The sequence below is a fragment of the Antedon mediterranea genome, chromosome 8 (genome assembly GCF_964355755.1).
Source record: "Antedon mediterranea chromosome 8, ecAntMedi1.1, whole genome shotgun sequence".
Classification (NCBI taxonomy): domain Eukaryota; kingdom Metazoa; phylum Echinodermata; class Crinoidea; order Comatulida; family Antedonidae; genus Antedon; species Antedon mediterranea.
Genome location: NC_092677.1, coordinates 11,994,456 through 12,019,891, shown reverse-complemented (window position 1 = coordinate 12,019,891; position 25,436 = coordinate 11,994,456). Strand labels below are relative to the sequence as shown.

At 33.5% G+C, this 25,436-nt stretch overlaps 4 protein-coding genes across 4 annotated transcripts; 2 read left to right on the top strand and 2 right to left on the bottom strand.

The window, feature by feature from the left end:
* Nucleotide 1: 1 nt before the first annotated feature.
* Nucleotides 2–12,611, bottom strand: LOC140057782 (cyclin-dependent kinase 10-like). The gene is made up of 12 exons (XM_072103515.1): nt 12,509–12,611; nt 12,078–12,166; nt 11,835–11,907; nt 11,433–11,504; nt 11,054–11,156; nt 10,467–10,669; nt 9,874–10,003; nt 9,322–9,445; nt 2,149–2,288; nt 1,919–1,971; nt 1,268–1,343; nt 2–484 (listed from the first exon to the last, which is right to left on the bottom strand). Exons 1-12 carry the CDS (start codon nt 12,525–12,527, stop codon nt 418–420), a joined length of 1,149 nt encoding a protein of 382 aa, XP_071959616.1. The 5' UTR covers nt 12,528–12,611; the 3' UTR covers nt 2–417.
* An 89-nt stretch (nt 12,612–12,700) lies between these two features.
* Nucleotides 12,701–15,183, top strand: LOC140057778 (uncharacterized). The gene is made up of 3 exons (XM_072103511.1): nt 12,701–12,770; nt 13,059–13,176; nt 13,421–15,183. Exon 3 carries the CDS (start codon nt 13,495–13,497, stop codon nt 14,794–14,796), a length of 1,302 nt encoding a protein of 433 aa, XP_071959612.1. The 5' UTR covers nt 12,701–12,770; nt 13,059–13,176; nt 13,421–13,494; the 3' UTR covers nt 14,797–15,183.
* Nucleotides 15,184–15,601: 418 nt separating this feature from the next.
* Nucleotides 15,602–20,571, top strand: LOC140057780 (zinc finger HIT domain-containing protein 2-like). The gene is made up of 11 exons (XM_072103512.1): nt 15,602–16,155; nt 16,697–16,775; nt 16,956–17,026; nt 17,127–17,245; nt 17,735–17,859; nt 17,940–18,106; nt 18,556–18,625; nt 18,945–19,037; nt 19,232–19,391; nt 19,657–19,809; nt 20,216–20,571. The coding sequence occupies exons 1-11, from the start codon at nt 16,070–16,072 to the stop codon at nt 20,326–20,328; spliced, it is 1,236 nt and encodes a 411-aa protein (XP_071959613.1). The 5' UTR covers nt 15,602–16,069; the 3' UTR covers nt 20,329–20,571.
* An 82-nt stretch (nt 20,572–20,653) lies between these two features.
* On the bottom strand, nt 20,654–25,274 carry LOC140057777 (NADH dehydrogenase [ubiquinone] iron-sulfur protein 2, mitochondrial-like). Its single transcript, XM_072103510.1, has 13 exons — nt 25,169–25,274; nt 24,525–24,631; nt 24,073–24,182; nt 23,741–23,942; nt 23,507–23,619; nt 23,299–23,373; nt 22,901–22,978; nt 22,604–22,689; nt 22,373–22,492; nt 21,840–21,969; nt 21,458–21,553; nt 21,029–21,170; nt 20,654–20,918 (listed from the first exon to the last, which is right to left on the bottom strand). The coding sequence occupies exons 1-13, from the start codon at nt 25,270–25,272 to the stop codon at nt 20,881–20,883; spliced, it is 1,401 nt and encodes a 466-aa protein (XP_071959611.1). The 5' UTR covers nt 25,273–25,274; the 3' UTR covers nt 20,654–20,880.
* Between the last annotated feature and the right edge of the window lie 162 nt (nt 25,275–25,436).

Below are 25,436 nucleotides of genomic sequence, written 5' to 3'. Positions count from 1 at the left end.
AGTTGATTTTTGTATTTATTCCTTTTTATTATCAAATAAACTGAAACTACAACATGACAGTATTAGTTGTAAGTGCAGTTTAAATTAAACAAGTCATCTATGATTGGTCAATTGAAAACTTGAATCTATGAAGGTTACAACTCGGTAGAAAAAAAAGTGTGATGTACCCAAATTTAGTAGTAAATGACAAAATATGGTAGTCACATCACATTTTTTTGTCACATAAAGTTTGATAGTGTAAACAGAGCTTTAAAACAAAATTATTAAGTTTTCACAAATATTTATAGTGTGAAAGGGGTATTAGTTGATATAGTATGTGTTTCTATTTTGTTAAAATATTTAAAGTAACTTCAACATGTTCTTTTTGACGTCTCACCTTTCACTCTTTTTAGTGTGAGTGTTTCTTCATCTATCATGTCACCTTTTGTTCTTCTTTATTGGATTCATCCCAAAAGATTTTCCAAACTCTTCATACCTATTAGGCCTATACAAGAAGACAAGAAAAATCATAAAATAAGAAGTTACCTGACGATATATATAAAGCCACAATTTTTTTGTAGTTTATTAGTACAGTGTAAGTTGACGAAATGTGCAGAAATTTGTATTATGAACTGCTAACATGTAAATAAATATATATATTATTTTAGTGTGCCGAAAAACAGTTTTTACAATGTATGTATTTATGTATATTTTATTGGTGTTTCTGCTTTGGGCTCGTGCTTATTACTTGCTCCTGAAAAATAATGTATATTTTAAAATAACTTGTCAAATAAATACTATTATAAGTATGTTTATTTGAGCTGTAATTCTGGATGACAAATTCATAACTCATAATGTAAAGTGGAGCAACCCAGAGGGCAAGTATATCAGTGCATTGCTTAAGCGTGGTTCCCGCTAGTGACGAAACGTAACGCAACCCATGCAACGTAACAAAATACCCTTAATTATGTATGCCTCTGCCTGCGTGTAATCAAAGCTGCTTGTTACGCGTCAATGTTAGTATGCCGTTGACCTGGTTCACCCCGCGTATTATTGAGTATGCGCTGTACTATGTTTTTCGGTATTCTTTTGCTTAGCGTTGTTAGCGTGAAATCAAACTGATTTGATTTCCCATAGCAATGTTTGCAGCACTGTTATGTCGTCGGTTCCCACTTGTGATTACACAATACAGCACTTAGCGTCGATACGTCGCCGCGTTACGTTGCGTTCTAGTGGGAACCAAGCTTTATGGTTGGTTGGGTAAATTACTGCAATTCAAAATATTTACCTATTCTCTGGTCTATGTGATGATTTTCGTTTATTTCTATGGTGTGGAAAGGTTGGCATTAGTTTGGGATCACAAGCTGGAATAGAAAAAGATGAGCATAGAGTAAAGCTTTGTCTACACTATCAAAATTTATGTGACAAAAAATGTGATGTGCCCATATAATATATGGACAAGATCATATACTATTAAACTATCGTTTAATAGTGCGTACCATTGCACGCCATGTGACCCACAATCATTCAGTCAAATGACAGGAATTTATTTAGGTGTTATATAATACCTTCTATTGAACGCCATTTGACCCACAGGAATGTAGGTGATATTATAGATATAATACAAAATAAGTGTATCACAACTATGGCAAGACACAGATTTTTATAAATAAAACTCCTCTCTCAACTTTTTTTTTCTGGTTTATTAAAAATAGTGGCATTGCAGAAAAATCTGAACTGCGCCAAATTTACATTATAATATAAAAAGTATAACAAAATATATAATTCCATTTAAAAGTTTATTCAAATACTGTATAAAACAAAATTTCCAGGCAAACATATTTAAAATACAATAAAATAGGTACAAGGCTGAGAAGATCAAAGCAATAATTAAAATCTATTTATAGATTTATTATAATGTTATTATAATAATACTTACGAAGTGGAGGTTCCTTGAAATATGAGTTTTGGAGACATTCTAAACTTGTGGCCCTGTAACATCAAACAAAACATATAAAGTATTAATTGCATACATAAATAAAAACACTTTCATTTCGGTTATTCATTTGTACCGTATTGAGATGCGCAATAAAAATTGTTGTTAAAAAAAAGTTTTTTTCTGGTGGACAAACTTAAAATCACAAGTACAAAGTTACCACTTAGATTTACCTTTTCTTTGGGTCATACATAAACAGCATGTTTAAAAGCCTCAGGCCAGATGCTGGTAACCATGGAAACTTGTCTTTTAAGTTGTTGTAGGGCTGCTGTTTTAGGTTATAGTTTTCGAGAAGCGGAAGTTCCGAAAAACCCTGTAATTAATGAAAATGTGCATTTAATTTAAATATAAAAGGTAAAAATCAAGTTTTACTGCAAATGTGTAACCTTGTTAAACTCTGTCTACACTATCAAACTTTATGTGCCCAAAAATATGATGTGCACATATATGGACATGATGATGTCAGATCACTACCATATTTGGACACATCAAACTTTTTTGTCAAACTAGTTTATCCCAGTCTATGGTTGTCACACTTGTGTATATCTTGAAGCCCGCAGGCAGTTTCGTCAGATAGAATCTGCCAGGTACAACTTCAAGGCAGTGCGCACAACAGCGTCTATTCTTGGTGCGTTTACTATATCTCTACTTCCTTACTTTGGTAATTTTATCTATGAAGCTTACTACGACCTCTTGGACAAACCGGCATGTTCGTATAACTTTTACATGACAGTGGTGTTCTTATACTTGAATTGCGCAATGAATCCTGTCATATATGGAATTGTGAATCAATCATTCCGTAACTCTTACATTAAATTGTTCAAAAGAATTGTTTGCATGCGATTTAACCGAATTGAAAACAATGTGATAATATAAATAATAGAATATGTACAGGAGCCTAGGGCTAACACTCTAGGCCTACTAGCTAAGCTGAAAGGCAGCAATACCAAATACGAAACTTCAACAGGCTGGAACTCATCTAGGCTAATTATGTTTTTTTGAACGATTCCATGTCTTGTAGAGATGTTCCCATTAATTAATCAAAATCATACAAATGATCTAAAGCTAATTTAAATGCCTTTTTGATCTCAATTAGTACACATCTCAGTCATAACATTCAATCTTTGCGGCAAAATTACAAAATACCTGTAGGTGGTGCGTTGTATTTCAAAAGCAATAGCATAAAAAATATTTTCCAAACGCTTAAAAGTACTATTAAATGACCATTTAATAGTGCACGCCATGTGACCTACAATCGTCCAATCAAATGACTTATTTATGAATTTATTTAAGAAATATGTAACACATTGATTATTAGTTGTTTATGTTATGGAAAAGCATCAATTGTAGTTAATGTAATGGAAAAATATTGTTTAAACATAGTTTTGGACAATATTCTTAAAGGTATTTAAAAATCTGTGTAAATTGTATACAGTAGTTATGTTTACACTACTAGAATATAGCATGCATATATAATGGAGTTTGGCTGAATCATGCATACTAGAGTTACAACTGATGATTTAACTTCAACGATTGCAGATTTTAACTATTTTAAAGCGTTATTTTTACCCACTTTTCCTGTAAAATCGTTGAATCCGGTTAATTCAAAGCAACTCAACGTCGACTGGAAATCAGGCTTTAGTGGTCATGTGACCATTTACCTATCATATACCTAACTGTGATATAACTCGGTAGTTTTCATTAGTACTACCCAATGTAATTTTCCGAAACTGTATTTAATTATGAGAGAAGAGTGTGTAGCATTAAGACTGGAACATGTTCCGAAAGCAATGTCATGGTAGATATTTTTCAGTCTAGACATTATCTCATCTTTGTGTTTCATGTCATGTTGTGTATTATAGTACATATATATTCCATTAAAGAAATAAATGTGGGACAAAAACGTGTAATTACTTGTTTACTTGTATCCCAGGAAAGCATTTAAATTTGGTTCACCTGGGTAGAGGCCAAGCATAAATGCTTATAGACAGAAGTTCAGAAAACCCCTGTAATTAATGAAAATGTGTATTTAATTTAAAATTAAAAATATCTTCAAAGAAGCAAACATCTATATGTAGCACTAAGCCAAGATTTGTTCCTCTACCTTATCCTAAACCGCAAGTCCGATATTAGCGCCGTTGGAGCTGGGGGATCTTTTAATTAAAATGGGTTTTTTAGACCAATTTCTTTGCAACTGCCGAACGCTGCGTTCGGTAATTCTCGGCCATTTTCCTACGTTACAATTAGGCCACTCAGGTCATTAGCAATATCAAGACAGCAGCTGCAGTTATAGCGGCAGTGCTACATGCCGTGTTACTTGCGGTAAGTACAATACTTGCTCATGTTTACACAAACAAAACAAGAACCTAGATACAGATGTATATTAAAAATTAATATATTAACGAGATTCTGCTTTTTTTTGTGACTGCATGTAGTTTCAAACATTCATTTTACAGTGAGCACTAATATTATTTGCAAATTTGTATTTAAAATTTGCTTGCTTTTAAAATTAAAACAAAATAGACACTGAAATATAATTTATTTATTTTATTAAATTTCTGCCATATACAATTCATTTAGGTATATTTATTCATAAAAAGACATCAAAATACAACGGCAGCCAAAAGGCTGAAAAGTAGTATTTTACAAAATTTGATAAAAATATATAAATACATTATGTATAAAAGGTAAAACTAGTTTAAAAAAAAAAAAAAATAATAATAATTTACCACATTAAAATTGGTCCACCTGTAAGTTAAAATAGTGCCAGCCTATTCAATATTCATCATTAATGAGTCGGACTAAAAAAGGGACTGGTGAAGATCTAAATCTTTCTGTACGACCAAACGGGATTTACAAAGAAAATGACAATACGAAATATAAAAGGCAAGGAAAGACCAAACAAGTGCTAAATATCTATGCTAGTTGGTCAACCCAGAACAGTGCACATAAATAAACCAAAAAAATAATTACATTCAGTACAATTAAAAGCGACCAACTACCAACTACAAACATTTTCAACATCAAAATTATTTAGAAAATAAGTATTGAGATAATTTAATAATTTGGTTTTAAAAGAACTAACATATATATCTAAGTTACGAATTTAACCTGGTAATTTACTCCAAATTCTGGTAACACGTGAGATATATGATTGAAAAGAAGATTCTGTTCTGAAGTGACAAATATCAAAAAGAGTACCAACAGAAGAAGAGCTACGAGTAACACGTTGTGGATTATGAATATTAAATAAATTGTCAGTATTAGCCTAATTATATTAGATTTGAATAACTTAAAAAGAAATAAGATTTATAACCTATAACATAAGTCTAATAAATTGCATGTTTGAAGTCTGCATTATTTTGTAATCAGCTTCAAAATTATTTAAAATAAATTGAGTTGCCCTATGCTGAACTCGCTCAACTTGTTTGTTTTATAATTGGGTGACCAGCCAGTAGAGCAGTATTCTAGGTAACTACAAACAATACTTAAATAAAGAGGCCGTTTTACATACAAATTGCAATGGAAACTAAACACATTTAACCAGGCCTAACATACGATTTGCTTTTGAAATAATATAATTATAATGAGCCTTCCAAAATAAATGAGAATCAATGATGATGCCAAAGATCATTAATTTCACGAATATTGTTATTAATTATATAATAAAAAAGAACATAAGTTTGAGATCTATGTCACATCACCTTCACCTCAGTGAAAGGTAGGGCAAAAACACCCAAAATGAATCACCTATGTTTGCGGAGTTCCAATCCATATATGGTTGCTTATCCGCCATGAAAAATCCTTTAACTGTACTAGCACAAAGCTTGTATTGTATTACTTTTTTTTAAACAACCGTTAAACGTATATCAGAAGATATTACAAACTACTTTATATAATTTACACAGATTAAGTACCTTTAAGAATAGGCATACATACACATAGGAGTATGCACTCCAAATATCTCCTGTACATATTTTATTATTTATATTATCACATTGTTTTCAATTCGGTTAAATCGCTTGCAAACAATTCTTTTGAACAATTTAATGTAAGAGTTACGGAATGATTGATTCACAATTCCATATATGACCGGATTCATTGCGCAATTCAAGTATAAGAACACCACTGTCATGTAAAAGTTATATGAACAAACCGGTTTGTCCAAGAGGTCGTAGTAAAGTTCATAGATAAAATTACCAAAGTAAGGCAGTAGAGATATAGTAAACGCACCAAGAATAGACGCTGTTGTGCGCACTGCCTTGAAGTTGTTCTTCGCAGATTCTATCTGACGAAACTGCCTGCAGGCTTCAAGGTATACACAAGTGTGACAACCATAGACTGGGATACATACAGCAAAAAAAAATACTTGCACAGCGACTAAGTAATCTAGCGCAGAATCTGTTACAATAACACAAATGAAGCCCATGAAAATCCACAATACCCAGGATCCAATTAAAACTTTTCCAACAACACAATTGTCTACGTGCGCAACATATTTGTATGGATAGAGAATAGCAAGGTACCGTTCGCATGTCAGAATAATGTGGTGAAAGTATGAAAATGCGACTAGTTGACACAGCATTTCAAATACGAGGTTACCCAAAGCAGCTTCGGTGAAATAATATTGTCCCGTGGACAGCCAGTGGATTAGTCCCACGATTGTCCAAAACGCTGTGAATAGATCGACAACACTGACACTTGCTAGAATGATATAACACGGTTTTTGCAAGTCTTTTGTTAACATAACTGAAATAATAGCAGTACAATTTCCAAAAAGGACAATTAAGGTTATTAGAAACACGAGTGTAGCAATTCCCACAGGCAGGTAACATATGAAGCGAAATTCTTCGGTTTCGTTAAACATCTTGGAAGTTTTTATAGAACTCACTGCAGATGCTATTAATGTCTGATTTTTTATGATAATTCCAGTTACTTAAATGCCCATGAATGTTATTTGGTAAAATAAATCTGTATACTTTCTGGCTATTGCCAACACCTCGCATAATGAAAACGTTTACTGATTTGATCTTTATTTTAATCAGTTATGATCAAAGGAATACTAATATTTAAACACTAATTTGGCATGTCATCTAATTAACGGTTTAAACCATTAAAATCGACTCATTAGTGAAAGTTCTTTAACTGTTTTCCCATCTGTTTTAATTATTAACAAAGGAATATTTAGAGTTAGACACTAATTGTCATGTCATCTAATTAACACCTGAAATAATTAAAATCTGCTCATTAGAGAAACTGACGAGCACAATTAATTAGTTTGTCACCTAATAGTGAGTTTAACCAATTAAGATTTGGATAGCCAAACATCTCCAATTTGGTTCTAATTGACTCTCGTCGGATCGGAGACATCGGATCTTGGCCTAGTCCAAATGTTGTGTTTTAGAATATTAGTGTTGAACATTGTTCAAAATTCTAATTTTGGGGAAAGTTTCTGAGAGTCTGGTTTTTATTGTTTGTTTGTTTGTTTGTTTTATCTTTATACTGGGTGACCTCTTCAGTCAAAGACTGATCTCCCAGAGGGTCCAGTTGGTGATCAGTGGCTGTGATGTACTAATACACCGGGGTAACCCCCTACTCGTCTCGAAAGATGTACTAGGTTCTTTAAAGTGCACACGAGCAAGTTGTGTACACTGGACCTACGGTTTATAGTCCTTATCCGAGAAGACTCGTTCTACCACCAGAACCATGGAGTGAGTGAGCCTCGAACACATGCCGATGTTATGGCTACGTGATTACGGTTCCACTGTCTTAACCGCTCGGCCACTCACCCACTGAGTTCAGATAATTCTCACAATCTAACCAGGTAACACATTTGCAGTAAAACTCCTATTATAGTTTGCCTTTTATATATATACTAGCAGGTACCAATAGACAGTCACCGTCTATATATACTAGCAGGTACCAATAGACAGTCACCGTCTATATATACTAGCAGGTACCAATAGACAGTCACCGTCTATATATACTAGCAGGTACCAATAGACAGGCACCGTCTATATATACTAGCAGGTACCAATAGACAGGCACCGTCTATATATACTAGCAGGTACCAATAGACAGTCACCGTCTATATATACTAGCAGGTACCAATAGACTATTGGTACCTGCTAGTATATATAGACGGTTCCTGTCTATTGGTACCTGCTAGTATATATGGTACCAATAGACAGGAACCGTCTATATATACTAGCAGGTACCAATAGACAGGCACCGTCTATATATACTAGCAGGTACCAATAGACAGGCACCGTCTATATATACTAGCAGGTACCAATAGACAGGCACCGTCTATATATACTAGCAGGTACCAATAGACAGGCACCGTCTATATATACTAGCAGGTACCAATAGACAGGCACCGTCTATATATACTAGCAGGTACCAATAGACAGGCACCGTCTATATATACTAGCAGGTACCAATAGACAGGCACCGTCTATATATACTAGCAGGTACCAATAGACAGGCACCGTCTATATATACTAGCAGGTACCAATAGACAGGCACCGTCTATATATACTAGCAGGTACCAATAGACAGGCACCGTCTATATATACTAGCAGGTACCAATAGACAGGCACCGTCTATATATACTAGCAGGTACCAATAGACAGGCACCGTCTATATATACAAGCAGGTACCAATAGACAGGCACCGTCTATATATACTAGCAGGTACCAATAGACAGGCACCGTCTTATAATGAGTTTAAGGTTCAGGAATCAAAAAGTATACACAAATCTATAAATGAATGTATAGTGCCGAGAGGTACATTATACATCATTTATATTAGAATGAAGATAAAGTTAATAGGCATACTGTATTCTTAGTGGTCATATGATCATTTAACCCTCATATACCTAACTGTGATGTACCACTGATATAACTCGGTAGTTTTCATAAGTACATTTTACCTGATTTCTCGGGTGGGACTCAAACCCACGACCTCCAGATCACTAGCCTGGCGTTCATACCTCTAGACCACCGAGCTTGCGCTGATGGCTAGTGGTTAGATTCGAGCCCAAGTAAGCAGCGGGTACTGCACCAACCGGATTGTAATTGTAGTTTTGCCGCTTTGCGTCAGGGAGTGATTAGATGTTTTGCCCTACATATAATTTTAACTTTGAAACGTTAGTCAAGCGATAGAAATACCTTCCAATCGGATTACAACAAGGTATATGGCATGTTTAACAGGAGTATGCTTGTGTTTGTATCTGTAAATATATGTGTAATATGTCTACAGTAGTTTATACAACTGTTGACCTGGTATATTCTGTTTGAAATCAGCCCCTGGTTTAGTAATAATAGAATAAGAATTACACTAACCGGCCAAATACCTTCATTCGGCGTACCAAGTAGATTGACTATCATCTCAATCTGTTGCAACTCTGCCTTTCCAGGTAGTAATGGTTTATGGGATAGTAGTTCCCCGACAATGCAGCCAGCAGCCCTGAAGTGGAACAATAAAATGACCACAATGTTACACTTGCAAGCAATCACCCCATGGGATTACTGTGTTTAATAAGCAGTTCTTAAGTGAAAAACCGAGTCTTTATTATCAAATCTCTCTCTTATCTATAGAAATGAGCATTGTCAGCTAAAATTTAAACTGGACCTAGAACTGACCAAATGGTGTGTCAAGTGTGTCAAGATAATTAGGCAGCGCTTAAGCGAAAACTTTTTTTCATCAAATCTCTTATTTTATGGAATGGACTTTGGGTCCTAATTGGGTCTGTCCACTTGAATCAAATTTCCAAACCAAACTTAACATATGCTAATAGTAAATACATTATTATGATGTCATAGGTCATTGGTTGTCGCAAAATCGAAAGCTCCCTATTACAGGTAAAACTATAATACTTTCTAGTGTTATATTACCACATATCAATAGCTATTGTCTGTTCCTTGGAACCAAAGAGAAGTTCGGGAGCTCTGTACCATAATGTAACTACACGTGGAGTCATTGGTTTGACTGGTAAACCATACATTCTTGCCAGACCAAAATCGGCTACAAAATTTACAAATATTGATATTATTAGGGGCTTTTAAATTGCATTGATATTAATGGGACTGCTAAATGATAAATTGCAATTGGGAATATAATAATAATATTCATTTTTATATAGAGCTTATTGCACAATGCTTCACATTATTAGCCAGTCATTTTTTAGATCAAACACGTATTGAAACATACTCCCATAATGCAACTAGTAATAAGCGCAAAGTTGTTTCTTGACCTAACTGGGTACACATTTACACACCTGGATAGAGAGAGGCGAATGTAAGTAAAGTATCTTGCCTAAGGATACAAGCAATGCGATGATATTTGGATTCCAACTCTAGATCTCACAATCAGTAATCCAGCGTCCAACACACTGCATTTTTATGATCCTTTCAAATCACTGGTAATTACATAGAACACAATCAAAATAGGGTATGTGGTTATTTAAAACGTAACTACCAAGTCTTACCAATTTTCAGGCATCCTTTATCCGTGAGCAGGAGGTTAGATACTTTGAGGTCACGGTGAATAATAAAGTTCTTATGAAGGAAGTGAATGCCATTAAACATCTGAAGAGACAGACATTTCACCTGTGCTTCAGTGAAGGGGGTTGGCATATTGTCTAGGAGCGAAGCAAGGTCCTGTTCACAGTACTCCATCACTAAAAAAATGCTACAAAAAAAGTTTAGAAAACCAGTGAAAATCAATATAATTTTCTTTCAATGGAGTCAAGTTATAGCTCCATTTGTATTTTTTCCAAACCCCACCTGGAATATGCCACAATCTCAAATCATTAACCCTACCCTCCAAAAAATATCCTATCATAGAGCATGGGTTTAGTCTCTGAATATGCTGCAAGAAAACTGCAGCAGAACCCCTCTGTTGGGACACCTCTATTCTGGGGACGTCTCCCATAAGAAGGCACTTTCTCATGAAACAAACGAGAAATACGTATATGCGTTATTTATGCCTAACCTCTATTCACGGGACGCCCCTGGATACTGGGTCTCAAATGTGTCCCTTAATAGGGGTTCTACTGTAATAAAATGTATATACCTGTCCAGATGTTGGCCAACTACTACCTCCATTAGTTCAACAACATTCTCATGTTTAATGTTAATTAAAACATTAATCTCCCTCATACCGCTTACCGGCATTCCTAAACAATAACATAAATAACAAACAGTAACATGTTATGCTCATATATCTTCATATTTTCCAATGATAAGATGTAAGCAATAAAAGTGTGTGACCTTTAACCTTTAATTCAATTTGTGGTTAATTTTGAACCCGTGAGTATATAAATACTACAACTACAATAACTACAACCAACCCAAGGGTCCCAAAGATGTCCTCTTTAAAGTAGTTAAATACTTTATAAAGATTTTACAACATTGCAACAGGCTGGTTAATAAAGGCAAAACAAATTCTGTACCATCTTTTTCATTTTCCATACGCATTTTCTTCAAAGCAACAATGGTATTCTTCACTGTGTCTTTAGCTCTGTCTGAAAATAATATATTTCGACGTTAATACATATCTTTATCAAATCATAAATAGCATTAGCCATATAAACCTTTTTTCCAGTTGATTTAATTGATGAAAGTAATTCCAATTAGTTTTTGGAATTTATTAGTTTTTGTATTTTATAATGACAAAAAAAAAGTTGTTTTAAAGTTTCCAAAGACCGAATCACATATTTTATGTCAACATCTCGTCGTCATAATTATGTAATTGAACAAATTCAGGAATATCTTCTATTGTTATTATGTACTATTTTGCTAGTGCTGTAAAATACGAACAGTTGATGCAATGAATTAGACATTAATTATCTTACAAACAATTCCATAAGTCCCTTCTCCCACTCGATTTAACTTCTCAAATTCGGCAACACTTCGACAGAGTCCAATCTAAAGGATTTAAATATTATTAGATAAAACGAGCTTAGTTTCAGTTGTACAGTATATACATAGTATAGTATACATATCCTACAAAATAAGGAAAATATTTTAACCATGTTGTTAAATAAAACTTTATTCAGCTAAAAAGTATAGTCATGTCTACAGTAACTTGAACTTACTCGATCTTCCTCTGGTATTTCAAATTTAGAACCATTGAAGCCAGTAAGTTTGGTTACTTTGGACCGGCCTATTAATGCCACACTGCTGTCTAGAGAAAGCAAAATAAAAAATAAATTAGTATTATTATATTAAAAATAATAAATATGTTACAATAGTTAAATAGTAACCATAGCCCACAGAGTGATGAAAGGATGCATCATTAATCTGGACCTTAAGTTTTTTATAAAAAGGGGCCTAGGCCTAGGGCCAGGACAGGGCCAACCCTGTAAGTTTGGCCAGTCTAGCGCCCTACTAGGGCCGGCTAGCTTTTTTATATTTAGCCAGGCCTAGCTAGCTATCTAGGCCTAGCTACTATTATACTAGTTTTAAATCACTATAATTTGATAATAATTTATCCCTCCGATTCTACGTTTCAATATAATAATCTGACCTGATCGAGCTTCACTCATTATAAGATTTTAGAGTACTAAAACTGTTGGGGAATCTTTTTGAAACATTTTTTCCCACAACATGTTTTTCTTTTTTTTCCAATACAAACTCTCTCTCATCGTTGGCGGTGTCCTATTAAATAACAAAGAACCTATCAAACTAACGACTGCACCTAGGAGCCTAACTAAAGGGGAAATCCCCGTTGTATAATTCGGGCCTTTTGTTGTGTTATAAATGTGCTAAGTGGTGGGGTGGTGGGTTTTGTAAGTTGTTTGTATTCGTATCTTACCAGTTTGCTGTCTACTTGCAGAAGGCTAGGGCATAGAGGTGTACACCCTAGCCTAGTAGCTAGAGTATACTAATCTAGCCTAGTTAGGCTATAGGCTAGGCCTAGCCTAGCTAGGCTAGGTAGCTGGCCTACCTACTACTACTAGGCCTAGTACTAGGCTAGTCTAATTATTAATATAATAAAAAGAAATGTAGAAGTGAGACAATAATTTTGGTCATGCCTCATGATTTTGTTTAACATTTCTGTATGTTTGTTTGAGTAGATATACTGTACTGTAAGTAATGAAAAAAAAAAGATATGATGAATCAATACCTTTCCCATCTTGCTAAACAAAGATGTTACAGTGGTGCCAGAAAAAGAAATATTTCTCTAACAACAAGGTACAGTATTACTATATTAACTCTCTCTGGTGCTCGCGTCTTGAGAGCCTGGTTGAGAGATTTGCTATCATCAATATTGACGATCTGGTTTTTAAATAATTAACAATCTGGGTTTTTTTTCCAAAAATATATCCAATCAAAATCTAGATTTGCAATAATAAAATAAAACCTTTCTTTACAGTGTAATTTCTTTGCTTTAGTAAAAATAATAAATAAAATATATATAAAATGTTTTGTTTTTTAGGAGAATGTGACGACTCTATTGACATAATAATAAAATAAATGAATGTTATGCGAAAATAAATCAATGTAATAAACATGAATATTAACCAAAAGGACAATTCTGAAGTATACACAAAGAGAATGAAATACAAATGTGAACACTGCGGGATAAAACTTGAGTTAAATGAGCTTAAAACACATATGGGATTACATGCTGAAGTCAATCAGTTTCAGTGTCAACAATGCGGAATGATATTCAATAATAAAGATGATTTAGAAACTCATGTGGTAATGCATAAACGAGAGACTCATGGTTATGAATGCGAAGAGTGTAGCCAGAAATTTAACAATATATTCCAGTTAGAAGCTCATTTGAGAATTCACGCAGGTGGTGATACAACATTTGAATCTAGGAAAATAACACCTGATATTCAAACTCAAGAGTTAACAATATATAGGAAGATATTACCAAAAGGAATACCGCCGATAGAATGCCAGCCAGGAAAGATTGGGAAAATAAAATTTCAGTGTGAAAGTTGCGGAAAGGTGTTAAATCAACGTAGTGATTTGAAAAGACATATGCGAATACATACGGGAGAGATGCCGTATGAGTGTAAACTATGCGGGAAAAAATTCAACGTTAACAGTAATTTAAAAGTGCACATGAGGATACATACAGGAGAAGTTGCATGTGAGTGTGAACACTGTGGGAAAAAATTTAACCAGAAAAGTAATTTAAAGGTGCATTTGAGAACTCATACGAGAGAGACACCTTTCGGATGTCAATATTGCGGAAAGAAATTTAATAAGAGTGCTAGTTTAGAAGCACATTTGAGACTTCACACAGGAGACACGCCGTACGAGTGTGAAGATTGCGGGAAGAAATTTAATCGTAGCGGAAGTTTAAAAGCGCATATAAAAATGCATTCTGCTGAGAAACCATTCAAATGCGAATATTGCGAAAAGAAATTCAATCATAGCTGCCATTTGAAGACGCACTTACGAATTCACACGGGAGAAACTCCTTTCCAATGTGAATACTGCGGAAAAAAATTTATCCATAATAGTGGTTTAAAAGTTCATTTGAGGTCACACACCGGGGAGAAACCAAATGAACGTCATGGAAAAACGAACAAGGTTCCATTTCAATGCGAGTATTGTGGGAAGGAGTTCAGTAACAATAGTGATCTACGACGACATTTGCGAATACACACCGGAGAAACACCATATGAATGCGCCTTTTGTGGAAGGAAGTTTAACGTTAACAGTAATTTAAAGGTGCATTTGAGGATTCATACGGATGAGATGCTGTATATATGCAAATATTGCGGACAGAAATTCAAAGAGAAAGGTACATTGAAGATTCATCTTTCAAAACACACGACAAAAGAGAAATAACAATTGATAAAAGAACAATTTTTTGTTATTTATTCAATCAAAACCAACAGAAATGAAAACCGCCACTAACAGGTGTCAATAATCATAACTAACATAATATAGAAATGAACGAATCGTACAATCAACTTAGAAAATCAAATTGTATAATATAAAAAATACTTTCAAAAGGAATGAACAACATTATATTTTATCAAACAATATACCATGTAGGCCCGTAGCCAGAATGCATCTTCTTGACACCGAAGGCCCCTGGAAGCTTTGGCTCTCGGAGCAATTTCGGTTGTTTTAATCGGCTTACAGAGACATTTTTTATCTACTAAAATCCGAGTTATGCAGAGAAATTATACAGTACACTACAATATTCTATAATTGATATAATTAATTATAAAAGGGGGGGGGGGGGGGGTGGTTCGCACAAAAGGGGGGGGGGGGTCCAAAAACGGTTCCAACGGGCCTGCCATGATGTATATTGTGTATAATAATTAAGGAGGCATTGTATGTGTGAAGAATACAAATTTTGTTTTATAAACAGTAGAGTAAAATTTAAAGTTTACTTTAAACAATAGTTAATTATTGTATAATAGTAACAATATAATATTCAAAAGTAATTTTTTTAAAGCAATATTATGAATTATATTTCTAATGTATCTATTGTAAAAGTGACATTTTAAACCACCTATAATTTTAATAAATGAAAGAGTAATAATATATATTTTATTAATTTATTTCATATTTCCATAAGTTATTTACAATAACACAGTGAATGTAATTTATAATTGAAAGATATTCATAATGATAAGCCTAATTATTTTAATGTGTACTTTCCTTTTTGCAAATATTGAAATCTAGACATTTCTACAATTGCAGGAATGTTTCATAAACCTAAATTATATTTTTATAATCATGAAGAAACAGCAAACTATTATGCCTACTATGTATAAATGATTAAACACTACTTTATGACGTATTTTAAGATATCTGTGTGCTATTATTTGGTTCTTGCGGTACAGTAGGTTTCAATCCTACTATATATAATTAATGACTTATGATGCTTTTAATAAATTAAAAAGTATTATATTATCTACAGAATAATTTTTTTTATTTGTACTTTACCACATCTAATATATGGCATTTTCACTAAAATAACAACATACAATCTCCCAAGTATATTTGATATAATTATAGAAAATAATTGTGGAAAGTGGAAAATAAATATCCCACACACAATTTAGGGAAAATCCCAAATATAACCTGGCAACGAATATAACTTAAAATGGCGGCCTCCGCGAACGCAAACGTGAAATTTTGTGAGGATAAAAATCCAGCATTTAAAGTTGAAAAGCATCAACTGTGCAACTTGTAGGTATTCCAGTTTAATGTTATTTAATCATATTTGTATTTACGATAACATCTACTTATACTTTAGTGTATTATAATACTTAATAGGCATTTAAACATACTTTATTAGCTAGGCCAGTTCTTGTGTGCTACCTTCACAGGATCAGCACGAGACCTGTCTGTGTGTGTCCTCTTGCTATGCGAGTCAATTCGGCCAATAGTAAAGCGTAATAATCAGTAAGCTACTGTTGAACAAGTAGAAACTAATTGATTAACTTAATTTAACAATAATAAGTACTGTATTGTAATCATTGTTGATAATAAATGCTATTATTATTTAATATTAATCAGTCAATGATGTACACTTATTTGTTACTGAACTATGGAGAATTTTTTTTTTTTCTGAAATAAAAGATGAATGAATGAATGAAAAGATATAAATGCGGGCCTAGCTAGACTAGAGTAGAGGTAAAGCATACACATAGAGTACTACTACTACTAGTACTAGGCCTACTGTCTGGACTTGGACTAAAATAGTTATTTCTTAATTTCTTCTTTATAGATGCTTACAAAAAACAGCAAAATATGTTTGTCCTCGGTGCAATGTCAGTTACTGTTCTTTAGCCTGTTACAAAAGTTTGGTAAGAAAATGCCTCATGAAATGTGTTGCAAATCGCTAATAATAATATTAATTAAAATAACATTTATCACCAAGACGGAAAGCAAATTCAGGGAATTCACAGAAATGAAAATAACAATAAAAACAACTGCCAACTCTCACGAATATTCATTTTTTATTTCTTATATATCTGTGTTTTCAGCGTCATGCTGATTGCTCAGAGTCTTTTTACAGGGAACATGTGATAGATGAAATGAAAAATACAAAGAAAAGGTTGGCCTAACTACTTATTTTTTAAAAGTTTAATTTTCGTTCATCAACTACTGTATATCAGGCTTTGTAAATATCATATTTATGTTCTTTTTTCTCGCAGCTCTGAAGAAAGGCAGCAAGTATTAGACATGCTGAAGCGTTTAGAAGAAGATGATCAGCAATATGACATGAACAGTGATGAAGAAAGTCTGGAAACAAGACTAGAAGGGTTAAATTTAGGTAAAATAGACACTTAAGTGGCAGTGTTGCAGTAGATAAGTCTAATATTGCTATCTTAAAGATGTATCATCCTTAAAAACATGAAAAATAAAGATTAATATCAGAAAACCATAAATAGGTCATTTTGTACTATTAATAAAATTATTCACTTTCCTGGAAAATGAACAGAAAGAATTATTTCACTTAAAAAATAAATTAAAATTTTCAAACTGCTACATTTAACCAGAAACCTATCTAGTATACAGTATGTTTAAACTCTGTCTATCAAACTTTATTTGACAAAAATATGTGATATACCGGTACCCATATATGGACATGATGATGTCATATCACTACCATATTTGGGCATATCACTACCATATTTGGGCATATCATATTTGTCAAACTAGTTTGAAGACTGTAATCTTACCAAAAATTCATAATGATACCCCTTAGTACAAAAATGGAGCTTTTACTATTTCCTGAAATTTGTTTTTGTTTAATTTGCAGAGAAAGATTCCGATCTTGTTTGGGAAAAATTGACACATGAAGAAAGGGAAGGATTTGAAAAGTTGTTGAAAAATGAAAAATTTGGCGGCCTTCTGGAAATTTGGATTCCTTGGTGGTCACATCATGTGAGTAGTTTTCTTCTCAACATTTGCAAAATAACTTTTTCAATTTTTATTTCTGAATGTTATTTTTTGTTGCATGTTAGGACAAGTCACTTGTGAAAGAGGTGAAGGGAAGTTCAGATAAGAACCACCAAATTACTTCAGCACCTGATGATGTTCCAAAGATCTTACCAAACATCACACCATTTAACCAATTGTTAAAATCAGGCACCCCCTCACCATCTATTAGTTTTAACTGTTTAAACATTCTGTATCCTTTTACTATCATATCACAAATGTAATGTAAGGCGAATAATTTTGACATGCATACCATTCCATACAAACATCATAGTCTTTATTTGTCCATTTAAAAATTAATAGGAATTTGTTTTGAAAACTGGCACATCATAAATAAAACAGTAAAAATACACAGATATCGCCAACACACACAAAAAAAAAATCATAGAACTCCTCTGAAGTGAAATGTTTAAAATAACATCTATAATTGTTATTTTTTGTGAACTGCATTTTGTATAGTAAAAAAATAATTAGAAAATTAAGCACTTTTTAAAGTACAGTACAATATAAATCTACCATTTCTAGACATCTGGTGCTGGCCAATTTTTGGTGGTAAAACCAGTCAGTAGGTACTGTATATTCTTGTGCATATTTGCCACCAGTGTATGTACATGTTCTTTTTTTCATTAATAAAACCATCAGATATTGTTATGTTCATATTGTAAGGTTTTACAACGGGCAACATTATGACTTACCACTGCAGTCTGCTCAGGTATTTACTGGTGTTTTATTTAACAATATTTATGATTACCATGTGTATATACATGTTTCAGAATATTTTGAAAAAAAGTGTACCCAATATATTTGGTGATATCTGCATCTAGTATCTGCCTCAGACTTCTGGTCAAGGTGGGCACTGGACGAGAGAAGCACTTGATCAATGTTAGGACCAATCAAAGTGCTTTAAACAGTCCTGGCTTTGTTTGTATCAAAACTTGTTAGTGGCGGTAATTATCGCTATTGGTTTCGATTGAATAAATAAACAAAAATAAAATTAATTAATTTTGTATGTATATGATTTCCCCATTAAGGGTGTTTTTCAAGTATGTGACGTTTTTAGGGTAAACAAATCATACCAGACAGTTGGTGATGCAATACACAGTGCCATTGCAGCAAATATCAAGGTAACTTTCAGTTTTCTATCATTTCAGGTCTATTACTCAAAGACAATGCATGTGTCAACTAGAACTAGTCAATGACAGTGTGATGTTATAATGAGGACGGTTAGAAAGTAATAATAATTCGTAGGCTTATTTATATAAACAAATTAATCTATATCTAGCAAATGTAAATGACAGTGTTTTTCCATGCCAACTAGATTACTGCATTGAGAAGTAACCTGCCTCCATCTAGCCTAGTGGAGGACCTGCTACACCTCCTAACCGGACCTGACAAAGAGCATGATACAACTTACATCCAAGCTGCCTTTTCTGACCTACATCAGTTATTTTACAAAGCAAGAAAATGCTGCAAAAAAGGTTCAGTAATATTGCTACATTTTGAAAACTTACAGCATTTTTAGTAATTGATATAACACATACAAAAATAAGATGGTATTGTTTTAAACAATACAATAACAGCCCAAATTTGGGAAATTCATGAATATATCAAAAAGCTTTTACAATACCAGACTTGATCTGGAGATCTCTGACCAAGATTCCACCAAAGAACAGAATATAAATATCCCAAGATAATAATAATACAGTATATCAATTTAAAATAAAAATTGTTAATCTTTGTTAGCTATCAAACATTCTGGTAAATCATCTCATCAGAGCCAAGAACTTGGCAAACACTATTTTCAGTGTCAGAAGAAACTTGAGTTCTATTTATCCTGGTTGATGCAACATTACAAGCAATTGGTAGCATTAAGAACTTTAGTTCATGTAGAGCATTGTAAGTAGATTTTACTTATTTAAATGATATTATTTAGAGGACTGTGCCTCCGTGACAGTGGATAAATAAAGTTGAATTGATTAATAAATTAAAATGAAAGCATGAAGTACTTGACAAAATGTATCCGGGAAAACTATATTCGGAGAGCTCACTACTTGATATTTCGGTGTGTGTTATTTAATAACTCATATGGAAAATACAGGTAAGTCAGATTTAAATATAATAAGCTTTGTAACATCAATTTTCCTGAAAATCAAAAGGCATGTTCTGTAAATATATACCTATTAGTACCTTAAAAATTCTTCTGCTGTATTGTGCTATTATAATTTACGCTATTATCACATTTATTTACTGTACTTGTATATTTGAATCTCAGTGAAGCATTTATTTTTTGTGATTTGTACAGGTAACATCCAGAGCGAAGAAAAGAAACAAAATGATGTGAAGAATAAAATAGAAGATAATATTGAGAAAATCAGAAAGCCAGCAACTACCCAGAAACTTATAGAAGAAATATGAAACAGAATTTAGGCTAGATGAACAACGTGGCTAGCCTAGGATAATTTTGATTGGTCCAGATATACAATTCTATTTTTGTGACTGCAATGACAGATTGCCAAGTAGGTCTAAGTCTCTAGTATTATAATGAAGTTTATATATCTCTATAATTAAACAACTGTGTGAATAAAATGTGGCATTCTAGAGGACCTTTTTAAATTCTGCCATCTTGAGGAGTCCTTGCATGTTTGGCTATTGACTATAATTTATTGGAATCAAAATAGAAAACAAATAAATTGTATATATCTGTTGATATTTATTCAATCTCTAAACGGATGTTTGTTTATGTACAAAGAAAACAATGTATCTATTCTCAATCACAGCACAATGCGTCATTAGTTTAACTCATTAAGTCTAACCAACACAATTCAATGTTGTTATAGTATCTATTTTCACAATGTGATATGACTACTATATAAATTACTTGTATATAACTAAGGATTTAGGTTCATTTTGAAACACTTGTTTTATTCCTTAATTTCATTATAATTTTATAAAATTCCTGTTGTTCCTTTATCGATCAACTTCTCCAAATACAATATCTTGCGTTCCTAAAAAAATCAAAATTATAAGGTTAAAAACTTTCCTAAAATATCCTTAAAATATTACGTACTGTATGCAATAGTATAAATACTGTGTATAAATGTTCAAGAAAACTCACCAATAATGGCCACAACATCAGCTAACATATGACCCTTAGACATCTTGTGAAGTGCTGCCAAATGGGCAAATCCAGGGGCCTTGATCTTGCAACGGTATGGCCTACTTGAACCATCCGATACCATGTATATACCGAACTCACCCTGTTATAAATTATTATTATTAACATTTGATGGGCAGAAGGTAGAAAAATTCGACATTCTCAAGAGAAACTGGGAACAATTTTTTTAATGTTTTACAAGATAGAATAGACACAAAGATTAATCTTAACAAATAAATGGGAGGTGAATTAGTACCCTGGCATTGCTAGACAAACATCATTAATACGAAGCTTTACCACTCAGTTTAAAAGCGAATTTACTCGTTTGTGTAAATTGGCCTTATACCGAATAACTACTACAATTATCAAAAGAAGTAAATAATAACATACCTTGGGTGCTTCTATTGCAGTGTATGTTGTTCCTGGTGGTACTTGGAAACCTTCTGTGTACAATTTGAAATGGTGAATAAGTGATTCCATAGACTCCTTATTAAAACAATGAACATTGTAAAAACAATTAAGTAATGAACGAACAGAATTAAATACTTGACTAAAGCTCTGTCTACACTATCAATTTTGATAAAAAAGTGTGACGTGCCCAAATATGGTACTGATATGACATCATGTCCGTACATGGGCACATCACATTTTATTGTCACATAAAGTTTGATAGTCTAAACAGAGCTTTATAAGGGTTAGTAAAAAAGCACCCATTCAACACAGGAGTATTCAGAGGACATACATGTTAGGAATCAAGGTATTTATACTGTACCTTCATTTCGGCCCTCTTGGGTGGCGATACCTTGTGATCATCTACCTTAATCTCGCCCTCTGGCATCTTATTTAACGCTTGAAGACAAATGCGAAGACTTTGTCTCATCTCTTCAACTCGTATCAAATATCTGTAAACAGTAAGTTGTAACATTTATTGTTTTGCAAAATAGATTTACAAAATTTGTGTTGATTAATCAATAACATTAAAGGGCACTTGGAGAGCGCAACCCCCCACCTAGGGATATGAAAATTTAAAGTTTCTATACAACTATGAAACCATCCTTTAAAATCTTATTAAAATCTGGCAATACATTTTTGAGTGATCCTGGTAAGAAATATAGAAAGAAACACACACACAAATGCATTTGATTGACCACATAACATCTTGCCATTCTGGTGGAGGTAATAAAACCCTAGCAAAATGTCCCTGAATAAATAGGGGTTGGTTGTAATGTTAAAATATTTATTCCCCTCATTCGTTTCAAAGGAAATTGTCTCCGTTATCTGTTCCAAAAGAGGGGGCTTTCTTACCTATCGTAACTGTCCCCATTGGTGCCGATTGGTACATCAAAGTCCACCTGGTCATACGCATCGTATGGTTGAGTCTTGCGTAAATCCCATTTGATTCCAGAACCTCGCAGCATGACTCCACTAATATTAAAGCAAATTGATTACTTTTGATTTCAAACAATTATACAAATGTGTATGTACACTGTGTAATGTATGCTATATATTTTACACTTCAAAGTAGCAATTGTTTACCTGAATCCATAATTAAGTGCCTCCTCTGCAGTAACTACGCCAACATGAAGCAACCTATCTCTCCAGATTCTATTGAAAGTTAACATCTGAAAAACAAGTTGTTATTAAAGGTGATGTGCCCATATATGGACATGATGATGTCATATAAATACCGTATTTGAGCATATCACTACCCTCTTTGGGAACATCACACTTTTTTAGTTTGATAGTGTAGACAGAGATTAAGGAAAGAGTTTGTTTAAATTATGCATCACTGCATAGTATGTAGATCTAACCATCACTAAAAACAAAGCATACCTCTTCCACTTCATCAATTCGATCCGAAAACTTTCGAAGAAAATCATATATGTCATCCATCAAACCAAGTGGAAGATCCTTAAAAAAAAAATCAGATGATAAAAACTACATAATACCAGAGAAGAGTGATAATACTGTTATTATTTAATATTCTTAGCCTTTATAAGCGGAAATTTTTTTTAATTGACAGCATAAAGAATATTGTGGATGATATACGGTGTATGATACTCTTCTATATAAGACCATGATCTATCATACACACAGTGGCCTAATGCAGAGGTCTGAGGCCCCCGGTTTAAGGACCCTTGTGCTTTTTTTTGTTTTAGTCGTTTGGACATATTTTAATGCCTGTTATGTTTAGGCCTTGCTCAGGGGGTTTAGCCATAGCTGTTACTCACTTGCTGTACCCCTCCAGGACGCACATAAGCTGCGTGCATACGTGCACCGGACACACGTTCATAAAATTCAAACATCTGAAAGAGAAAAAATAGCCATGTTTTTTATCAGCTGAAGAAAAATGAAAATGCCACTTTTTTATGATATGATTATAAAAAATTATGATGAAATGATAATTTATACAGTATAACTCTATAACTTATCCTATACCTTTTCTCTTTCTTCAAACATCCAGAAAAATGGAGTCATAGCACCCACGTCCAGAGCATGTGTGGTTACTGCCATGACATGATTGGCTATTCTTGTTAGTTCTCCAAACAAAACTAGTAACATAGGTAAAAAAAAATCACAAATTCTTATTTAGCATTGGAAGGTAAAAAATAAGTTATTTAGCATTAAAACGAAAATGTGAAAAGGGTATATGTCATAATTTATGATAATCACCTCTGATCCATTTAGCTCTTTCTGGTACCTCAATATTAAGTAGATTCTCAATAGCTAGTGAATAGCACTGTTCATTGCACATCATAGAGACATAGTCTAACCGATCCATATAAGGCAGTGCTTGCAGGTACGTCTTGTACTCCATAAGCTTCTCGGTACCACGATGTAACAAGCCAATATGTGGGTCAGCTCGAATGACCGTCTAAAAAAACATTAAAGCGTTTAGATGTATACAGTAGTCAACAGTTGTGACACTCTTGATCAAGACTTGAAACTTAAATTGATTTATATGGTGTAATGCACAAAATGCTTCATTAAAAACTGTTCATTACCTCTCCACTAAGCTCCAAAACCAGTCGAAGCACGCCATGAGCAGCAGGATGCTGGGGGCCAAAGTTCACCACTAAATTGGAGATATTTTTTTCAGGTATTGGGTCAACGTCTAAAATGAAAAATAAGATGTAAGGCTAGTAAACATGTTTTTTTTTAATTCTCAAACTTAAATTTAAACCCTAATTAACATCGTAAAACCCAGAAAAATGAGGATTTTTTTTTAGAGATGGGCCTCTTTTCAAGATAATTGCAAACAAAATGAATACTGTAAATTCTTTGAATTTCTATTTCTACCACCACTGCAATTATTAGTACTTATAGTTAGATTACCTTTGCAAACTAAGGCGAAAATAAAATCATTTAATTTTGTGTTTTCAAATGTTTTGATTGTTATTGATGGAAATTGAAATCTTAATCTTAAGTTTAGGCCTAGGTATAAAACACTCATTACCATCCCAGGGAGGATGTGGCCATTTTGAAGTTGTTTCATTTGGATACATTACAGCTCTAGAGTAACATTCAACATCCTCTATATCAGGTTGCCACTGCCTTGCACCTCTGAAACAATAACAACCAAAATCAATCATTCAGTATTCATAATCTTTAAAGAAAGCCTATATAAATACTAGTAGGCCGATACTAATTTTAATTAGGCCTAGGCCTACTAGCTACTAGGCTCCTACCTAGAGCTATCTATGGATGGCTAGCTAGCTAGCTAGGCTAGAATTATAGTATTTCTCTCTTTAAAATTATAAAAAGAGTTAAGTTAAGACTAGGCCTAACTAGGGCCTACTAGCCTAGCTAGCAATACTACTCTGGCGCAACTGCAGTAGCGCCTATTACTCTAGTAGTATGTAGGCTATATTAGGACTAAAGTTACATTTCTTAGGTAGGCTCAGTCTAAGGCTACTACCATCGCACACACAACAACCAGAGTTGTGGGTGAAACCGATCCCTGGACCCTGTCGCGTGTCGATCGATGACGATGTCCTTTCGGTCCGCCGGCCTAGCTAGATTCTCCTTCCTACTAATATTATTAATAAGGATTAGATGTTTCTACAACAGAATTTATGTTAAAAACATGAGGAAAAATACCTTGTTGCTGTAATTACGGGTGCATTTTTTAAAACAGCACTTTTTAGTAGTCGTTTTCCGAAACATGGCGAAAGATTCTTGAACTGCCGAAGTAGCGACGCCATGTTGAAAAAACAATAGACTAATTCGTTTGCGCCCTACTGTCTATTTGCGTTTTCTTTAAACGCAACTGGTGGATATATCATAAAACGCGTTTTCCGTTGTATCTTGCGCGCCTTGTAATCCCGAATTAAAAATTGAATTTATTTGAAATTGAATTTGATTTGAC

Coding starts and splice junctions, on each gene's coding strand:
- LOC140057778 (XM_072103511.1), top strand. CDS start 13,495: ATGAATATTAACCAAAAGGACAATTCTGAAGTATACACAAAGAGAATG.
- LOC140057780 (XM_072103512.1), top strand. CDS start 16,070: ATGGCGGCCTCCGCGAACGCAAACGTGAAATTTTGTGAGGATAAAAAT. Junction 18,107..18,555: donor TTTAACTGTTTAAACATTCT/GTATCCTTTTAC, acceptor TAAAACCATCAG/ATATTGTTATGTTCATATTG. Junction 19,810..20,215: donor TTTAGTTCATGTAGAGCATT/GTAAGTAGATTT, acceptor TGATTTGTACAG/GTAACATCCAGAGCGAAGAA.
- LOC140057782 (XM_072103515.1), bottom strand. Junction 11,908..12,077: donor AAATACCAGAGGAAGATCGA/GTAAGTTCAAGT, acceptor TAAATCCTTTAG/ATTGGACTCTGTCGAAGTGT. Junction 1,972..2,148: donor ATGTATGACCCAAAGAAAAG/GTAAATCTAAGT, acceptor TTGATGTTACAG/GGCCACAAGTTTAGAATGTC.
- LOC140057777 (XM_072103510.1), bottom strand. CDS start 25,272: ATGGCGTCGCTACTTCGGCAGTTCAAGAATCTTTCGCCATGTTTCGGA. Junction 23,943..24,072: donor TTTTGGAGCTTAGTGGAGAG/GTAATGAACAGT, acceptor ATGTTTTTTTAG/ACGGTCATTCGAGCTGACCC. Junction 21,554..21,839: donor CCAAGAGGGCCGAAATGAAG/GTACAGTATAAA, acceptor TGTTTTAATAAG/GAGTCTATGGAATCACTTAT.